Here is a 9406-nt window from a genome sequence, read left to right as displayed (position 1 = left end):
AGACTTGTTAAATAATGATTAATCTTCATAACGATTATTAATTAACCGTTTAATGATTAAATACCGATATTACTAACTCTTTAAGGATTACTAATTAATTACTTAAAAAATGTTAATTAATTCAATAATTTTAATTACATCATTATTTTGTCGTTTTTGATCATTTTCAATTATTTTTATTATTATATTATTATAATTATTTCATTAATTTCAATTATTAATCACCAAGGCAAATTATAGACAAATATTAAGAATATTTAATAACTGCTTGAATTATTTATTTATTGTATTCTTATCGAAATCTCAAATTTTAAAAATTGATTATTACTTTTATAAAATTTTAAAAAGAAAAGACTGAAATGTGCAAAGTTAATGAATTTAATTTATTTTAATGAACAATTTTATTTTATTTTAGTTCACTCAAAAATGAACTAAAGTACTCAAGTTATTTTTAACTAAAATGTTTTCTTTTGCATATTCAATATCATTAAAAAAGATAAAACCTGAAACCTTTCACTTTTAATAGCACTTTATGAAAAACGCATTTAAATTTATGTCCGAAAGTTTGAGATATTTATGTATTTATTTTTACTTTTAAATAATACTCAAAAAATTAACACTAATTAATGGCATATCTAAGGTTGCTAAAAAAAAGTGTAATATATTAGAGTCTACTTTATCAAAAGTTTTTCATTCATTCATTTATTTTTTGACTCCCAAAGTAGTAGTTTTAGTCCATAATTGGACTAGTATTTTTCTGTCTATTTTAAACTAGTATGAGACTGGTATATTTTTGACCGAAATCTGACAATTGACATCTCGTAGGACATCCCCATGTTAAAAATACCAGTTAATTGCATGGAAAAAAGATAGTTGGCTGACTAGTTGGGCATGAGGTTCATACTAGTTGTGAGGTAGTTTACAACTAGTACATTTGACTACAGGGTTATTTCGTATTTTTGCAGTCCAGCACTTAGCAAATTTTTAGAAAAAGGTCATAATTTGAAAGCTTATAAGTCTCGCTACAGAATGACTGCAAATAATTACGGAATAATTACGTTCCAAGACATATTTATTATTGCTAAATTACGCAAAGCAAAATCTATAATTGACTTTTTTCTTTCTTTTCTTTTTTGAGTTGGGTCGTTGTTGCAGACGACCATCGATATGTCTATGTGCTTATATGTACATACACTTCAACTTTTGTCTCCGTTGTTTATTTGTTTAAACTTATATTAACCACACCGCGCTCGTTAACAAAAAAAAAAAAGTGAAAAAGTTCAAAGTCAAAGTTGGATTTTCGTTGCCAATCTGCATAAATAAGAATCGTTTTACGATTTCTATGCATTTCTTGCTTTGTGCTGCTCACAATTGTGCATAAACATACTTCAATATTTACGAGTTTGTGTGCACTCTGTACTCTGTCGGAATAATGTAGACAGCCTCAAAAATTAGTCAATTGCGAAAGTGGTTAGAGGAAAATTACTATTAAATAATTGCCGCATTTCGGCCACTGATTTTGAACTTTTTTCTGGATTTGGAAACTTTATTGTGAAAAATCTGGTACATTGTACCAATTTTATTTGAAAATTGAAAGTATTACCCATCGCTGGCTATGTATGACTTTAACTCACTTTTATGCTAGCGCATGAATTCCGCGCCTATAAACCTGCTCGCCTTGTTAGATCAAGAAAGTGTATCAAGCCAATTGTTGATACCATCAACTGAAGTGAAACGTATAACCGTAAGGGCGTTCTGCATTGACCGGACCAAATGGTAGTCTAATGGTACATGGTTTGGGCTATAAGGCGGGCAGGTGTGTCAGGAATTCCCATGCAGTAGCATCGTGATAAGTTTCGACCATTAGTGAGACATGTGGCCGAGCATTGTCATGGTGAAAGATCAGTGGCGCATTTGTCTGCAATCGCTCGTTTCGATCGCATCAGCTGTTGTCTGTAGAGAGCCACCTCGATCGTTTGACTACTTACAAGAGGAAATCATATGAAGAGTCGTACAACTGACTTACTCTTAGGACATCGCCATGCTAATAAAGTCAGTTACTTACTAGAAAAAAGGAAGAACTTCAACACATGTAGGTAATGAAAATATACTTTTTTAGTTGCTTTTAAAGTAGTTGATTTTCCGACAGGGTACATATGTACATACTACATACATTCAATATGGAGTTGTGTGGTCTTTGAATTCATGGCCTTGGCTGTTGGTGAGTGTTGTTTGTTATACCAATCGCAGTAACAGCAGCATTGTAGCGGTGCCAAGCTCATTGAAACCAAACGTTTTTACAAGAATTCTTCTTTATTCTTTAATTTTATTTTAGTTATTTTTAAAGTCACACAGCATGTTACTCGCATAAGCGATTTATATTTAATATTTCACACAATATTTTAGCATTTTTGTCACGCTTAGAATGGCTAGAGTTAATTCAGTTAAAGGTAACGTAGTTAAGCATGGCCTAATAGTTACGGACCGTATCAAAAAAATATATATATATAATAAAGTGCTTAGTTTGTCGAGGAAATGTTACAATGATATGTATGTATGTACATATCGTCGCCTGGGTAAAAGATTGTCGTAAACGTCATGTGTACGTGCGTAGCATACGACAATCTTTTACCAAGGCGACGATATGTAAGTGACTTTACTGCCACAACGACTACATTCATATTGAACATTTTTCGTAGAAGAAGGATCATATCTGTAAAGTGTTCAACTGGCTCTAGCTTCTAAAATAATCTTAATTTGGATTTAGAATTTGTCAAAAAACATTTTCCTTGGCGGCACGAAACTATTACTGCAGGGTACTATTTTTTATATACAGGGTGTTCCAGAAGGTGGCGTCAAGCCGGAAACGGGTGACAGACCAGGTCATAATAGTTATCAGAAAAAAAAAAAAAAATCTATGTCTTGTATTTTTAAAATTATAGGCGTTCAAAAAGAAAAAACACAATTTCTACTTTCTCTCTTTTTAATTTGTATTATATAATTTTCAGTAATGCTTCTATAAATGGTCTAAAATTATCTGTAAATTGTCCAAAATTTAGCTTGAAAGAAAATGAACACTTTTTACCAAAAAAAAAAAAATGAAGTTTAATGCTTCGCCCAATTTTAACTCCCTGTACTGGAAAAAATGTACTGCACTAGTTTGGCAAGTAACTTTGAAAGTTGGCGGATTTAATAAGGATCCCAAAATGATATGACACTTGTTTCTTAAATTATGGACAATTTTAATTTTTGTGAACAAACTCAGTTTACATATAACTTAAAACGATTGTAGTGGACCCAGAAGCCGTTACTTTACTTAATTCCTCTTTGATTGCGGCGGAGAGAGTCATTTTACGAAGTGTGAGCGAGACAGAGAGCGACACAACTTCGACTAATGTGTGACATGGATGGATACCATTCGAATAGTGCCAGCGAGGCAATAGTCGCTATCGTCCATCTTCACTGACGCACTCGCAAAACACGCCAGTATGTTAGGCTACTGCGTTTACTGCGCATCTCTCCGTATTAGTTCGACTTGATTTCGTACTTACCAGCGTTGCCGCTTTGGTAATTTTTAACCAAAATTGGTAATTTTTTTCTTTATTTATCAAGTTTGGTAATTTGGTAATTTATTTTTCAATTTGGTAACTTTTTCGATTCGGTCTTACATGGATCTGATTCCACATTAGTAAGTGACCTGTAAGCGTTTCCTTTTATAGAAATACCAGGTAATCCTGGAAGTTTCGCAAGGTGAAAGTTGTTCCAGCGTTTCTTGGCTACTAGAATAGTGTGATCTTTAACAAACTGCTTGACAGTGGCTATTGCTAAGTATATACACCGAGTCCTTTCCTGGAAGGTTTTGGGTGGTCCTACCTTTCCCTGTCAGTTCATCAGCTTTGCAATTACCATCAATTTTCTGGTGTACCCGGCAACCATATATATGAGTAGAATTCTACGTAAATATGTATGTTCTCGTTCAAAAAGCTACGGCATTCAGCGGGGGACTTCACTGTGTCTATGTGTGAGTCGAAAGCTTTCCTTCAAGCGTTGAATTTTTGATATATTTTCTTGTCACTTGTTTACATACAGTGGGCGAAAAAATTATAGCCGCACCATATTTTGACAAGTTTTAACATATTACAAAAAATTACCAAACTTATTTTATATTGAAAAAAATCAACACGTGCTTATTTGTTTGAGTCACTGTAGGTAGGTATGTATTTATGGCTATATTTAAATGGTGCTTACGTAAAATTTTTTATACTTGTATTAAATGTTATACCAATTTAATTAGACTTCATTGTTTTATTAATAAATGTGAGATATAAATACTGCCAGCTCGGTTCCGTTTTTATTATAATTTAAAGAAATAAAAACCAAATATCAAATTTTCGCTTTTAAGCCGTTTATTATGAAAGTGGCATAAGTCACGTCAAACCTCTTGTGCTTAAATGGCCGGTTATTTGTTTTCGAACGCGTTGGTTATTCGCTCAAATTCATCTACCGCAAATTGAAGGTGTTGTCGTTAGTTTATGGCGATAGAACGATTTGCAAGTATCTGCCCATTAAGGCACAAGAGGTACGAAGTGACTTATTGCCACTTTCAAAGCAAACGGCTCATATATATGTACGAATGTATATAATGACAATGAGAAGAGGCTTAAAAAGATGTACTTTTACTTAAAAGTAAAGCTGAATAGCCTGTTGATTACGAATTAAATTCGCATAATTCAAGGTCGCATAACTGTAAAAGCTATTTATGTCGCGTTGTCTGGCTTAGTAATTATTTGCTTGACAAATCGAAAGAAATTTTATAGAGAGACATACTTTTGATTTTTTTGTTTGTTTTTTCTTCAAATAAAATAATACAATGAACGACCTTCGGCATCGTAAAGAAATAAAGCAAAATTAAGTAATTGCTAAGAATAAAATGAAATACAAGCAGCGATGCCAGGTGACGTTTTTAACGTCATTTGGACGTTTTTTGTATCCTGTTGACGTTCGGACGTTTTTTGTGTAAAAAATTACGTTTTTTAACTTCCCAGTAATTTTTCTCTGTTTCTAAATCTTGTAAGTAGAACTGATTTTGAATTATTTTCTTAATAAATCAACAAGCACTCTCGCAAAAGCACCAAACAAGTAGTATCAGCATAAAAAGTCAGAACAAAGTAGGCGACTTTTTTAAGACTTCATTGAAATTGTAATGAATGCAATTTAAAACTTGCACATTATTACCTTAAAATTTAATAATGGTCTATCAAACTCTATACGCAAAAAGTTCTTAAAAAGTGGAAAATCTAACTTAAATTTTGCAGATTTTTTATAATTTTTGTTTGTTATATAATGAGCTAGGCTCCTAAGGAAAAATAATAAACATTAAATAAATAAAAGAAAAACAGCCACAATCACATACATACTTCTGAATACTTATGTACCTTTCTATACAATAAAAGTTTAATAAGAACAATTCTGTGTGCATACATTTAAAAAATACGTTTTTTGGTAGGAAATGACGTTTTTTCAGACTAAGAGGGACGTTTTCTCATGCCGAAGACCTGGAACACTGAATACAAGACAGATTAAAATATAATGAGAAGGAGGAGATACCACACAGGCCACACAGGAGTATTACCCTCTTCCCTACTATATGCACAGACATATGGAGTTTCTTATCACCGGACTTAGTACAGACCGGACTTTTCCATTGGTTTTGACTTACTACTAATCTTAGTCACGCGCGCCGTGGCTGTGGAGGGACCCAGCGCCGTATTAGCCCTGGAGTATATTTTTTTCAATTCTATGTTCCCACGAGTGGCGGATGATGTAGTTTTTGAACAAGACGCCTGAGGAACGTCGTCACGCCAGAAAGAGTCAATAAAATCCATACAATAATAACCGACAACCGAGATATTAAAATGAGTGCGGTGGCTTAGGTTGTAGGTATACCAACTTGGTGGTTATGTTAAAATTTATATAAATTTTTCGACCAGACAAAATTTCATGCAAAAAATGTCGCGTTATCGCTATAAGCGCAACAGAGTGAGCACTCTATAGACGCGATTTTCGATTGTTTTGTTTCAAAAAGGAAAACAAATTTTTTCAGACTCTAGCCGGCGAACTTAGAACCCCCTGCGCCTTGGTAGTAAAATATATGGGTGGAATGAGGAGGTCGTCACTAAAGCAAGCGTCTTTTTTGAGAACCTTGAGAAGACTCTGGACTTAATGCATTGAACTGCAAGGAAAATATGTTGAGTAAGTTTGAGAAGGTTACTGACTTATTAACCCGCCCTCGTAACAATCGGCAGAAAAATTTCCCTTGCTAGTTCGGCCAGCATCCAAAATTTTTTTCTATTCGCATCCGCCCTTCCCCAGGCATGTCACATGTTATGACATATAAAAAGATATCATAAAAGAAATTACTGCTGGCATATGTGGGATGGATAATTATTAAATATTTATTTCGCAAAATAGAAAATATCCGAAGGATGTACACTAGGGCGGCGTAATTAGTTCGGAGCAAAATTTTCGAAGAAAGTGTATAGTAAATTTAAATTCTACGATAAATTCTAGGCAAAAATGGCGAACCAACTATATACCGAAAATTACGTTTGACCTTTTCATTGACCCCATTTCAAAAAGGAAAAGTATATTCTAATTTTTTTGGCCGAAATTTACTTTTCATTGTACAAAAAAATTATGTACATAATGTGAAGAAAACACAAAATTTTGTAAATGAAAAATTAATTTCGTTCAGAAAATATTATAATCAAACGTCATTTTTGGTATATAGTTTGATCACAATTTTTGCCTAGTATCGAACGTAGCATGATAAAAATATAGCAAGGTAGAACCGTTCTCTCAATTTGTCGGCCATGATTTTTTTGAAGTTTGCCAACATTTTAAAATCATATAAAAGTGAAAATAAAAAAAATGAAATTGTTCGAAATTGTTGTTGCTTGAGATTGAAAATGAAAATGTGTGTGTGAGTTTGTGAGTAAATTTAAAAATTAAATTGTTTGGAAATGTCAAGAATTTTAAAAGTGACTCTCAGCGGTTCTACCTTACTATGTTTTTATCATGGAACGTAGTATTTGAATCTGCCATACACTTTTTTAGAAATTAAATTACCCCGCCCTAATGTACATACTATGTGTCTACATAGAATAAAATAAATTAATATAAATAGATAACTATTTCATTAGGTATTTTTATTTGGTTCTTTACATACATACGTACACACATACATATGTACTTTCATATATAGTATTTATCTGCATAAGAACTGCGAAACGAGAAACTAGTTTCATATAAATTTTGCTTCCCATGCGATTTCTCACGCAGTGAAGATGATTTGCGTAAAATAAATTTTGCGTAAAAAACTACGAAATATACAAGTTTATATGTACATACATATAATTATGTGCATATGCATAAGCGTTTATATAAATTTAAGTATGTAGATATTTCTTATATGGATTTAATTTTATATGTTTTGAGTCATTTTGTGTTTGCCCAAACACGTATGACGGTACACTTACTTTCTTGAATCAAATTTTAATCCAATCTTATGAGCAATCCTTTTATACATAAATATGTGCATATGTTTTCACCACAAAATTAAATTTGTACAAAATTATCGATTTGGTAAAACTTTTATTGTTGTGAAATTTAATTTACAACGAATGCAGCTGAGTCAGTATCTACTGAGAAGAGACTTTGCTTGCTCATGATACTGTAATTACATACTTATTTTTTCCGAAATAATATATTTAGGAAATATATTCAGTTGATTGAGAATACTAATTACTTAATTAAAAATAACAATAAATTAATATGTACGTAATTTGGTGCTTTTTCTGAATTATTTTTTTTTTTTGCAAGTAACAAGCTGATGAGTAATCAGAAGAGTATTCCCAAATTTCTATGAGCAAGAATCTACATTTTTCTTTGCAGATTAACTGGGGAAATAGCCCCAAAGAGAAAATATCACTGCCCTTACCGCGATAAAAATGTAAGCGAAATTTTTAAAATTTGTTTTGATGCAGAAATTCATCCAGGTGTTGTAGGGGCATTTCTGCATCAAAACGAAAAAAAATGTTGCTTACGTTATTTTCGAGGTTAGGGCTCGATATATGCACATAAATATGTATTTGCCCAGTTTAAAGTATTTAATGAATATCTATGAGGAATGTGAAACAGTAATAAAAACGCTTTAAACAGAATATCATATGCTAATAAGTATAAAGAAAACTTGTCTAAAAACCAGAGATTGGTCTCGTAAAAACAGAGATTCAAGATTTTAAAAGAACTAGCATATGAAGCAGTCTTGAATGAAAACTCTTTTAAAACATCAATCTGAAATCTAAAATTGTCTTTTTAAACTTTTGTATCACGTTATAAAAAAACTTTTCTTATATAATCACATAAAATTTGTCTTATTTTTTTCCTTTCAGACACAGAAATCAATGATTTTTCCGCTGTCGCTCTTCAACGAAAGCAAAATACGCTTAAATCACAGTTAACAGATGCCATTAAGGAATCTTGCCTGCCAAAAATGTTATGCGAAATGGCTGCTAAGCCAGAATATCTGCTTACCGAAAAGGAGAAGGATCTGTTGTATTTAATAAGGTGAGCAATCGAATAGTTAATTATTTTAATACATAAATAATAGATGGGTAATTCCATGTAAAAGGGTAAAACGACATAAATTTTAAAATGCCTTAATTATACCTATTTTACATTGCATTGTTGAAAAATAAGAAAAGCCGTAATTAAATTACTTTACACCAGTCACAGTGACCTATTCCACCAGTCATAATTTTAAATATTTCTATGACTACTATATCAGTATATATATATATATATTCCACCAGCACCATTCATTCAAGTTGTAGTAAAAAAATTATAAACCCTTTAGTATTTTTTTAAAGTAATTTTATACTCTAGTTATCTTCAAAAATATCTTTCACGGTTGTCAAAGTTCTGATAAAACATTTATTGCTCACAATGGATCACATTCTGGAGTCAAATGTCCCACCAATCACAATGGAATGACACAGATCTAATTTTCATGAAATCTGAGTTAAAATTTTCCAGCAAATATAAGTTTCAAAACGATTTTTTTTATAAAAGTTACGACCACTGTTGGGCGATCCTTTGAAATAAAAGACAGAGTGCGTGAAGTGCGTATGCGCAAAAGAAGTGAAATTTCATCTTCCTTATCCATTTTCATCTCCTCAATCTTCTGCTGAATAATTTTCCTCGTTATTTTACTCCATCTCTACATATCTTTACATCATCGTCTACTCTCAATCTCCATACCTATCTCTATCTTCATCTTCATCTTCATCTTCATCTTCATCTTTATCTTCATCTTCATCTTCATCTTCATCTTCATCTTCATCTT

General features: G+C 32.0%; 1 protein-coding gene across 2 annotated transcripts in view; it reads left to right on the top strand.

The window, feature by feature from the left end:
• Window positions 1–9406, top strand: part of LOC118738848 — a 40329-nt gene that overhangs the window by 22041 nt on the left and 8882 nt on the right. For both annotated transcript variants that reach the window (XM_036469858.1, XM_036469857.1), the window contains one exon: window positions 8454–8628. In XM_036469858.1, coding sequence (XP_036325751.1) covers window positions 8454–8628 — 175 coding nt within the window. The remainder of the gene's footprint in view (window positions 1–8453; window positions 8629–9406) is intronic.

Source organism: Rhagoletis pomonella, unplaced genomic scaffold, assembly GCF_013731165.1.
Source record: "Rhagoletis pomonella isolate Grant_MI unplaced genomic scaffold, Rhpom_1.0 Rhpom_scaffold_00005, whole genome shotgun sequence".
NCBI classification, from domain to species: domain Eukaryota; kingdom Metazoa; phylum Arthropoda; class Insecta; order Diptera; family Tephritidae; genus Rhagoletis; species Rhagoletis pomonella.
Note: the sequence above shows the minus strand (reverse complement) of the source record. Positions and strands in the feature narration are given on the sequence as shown.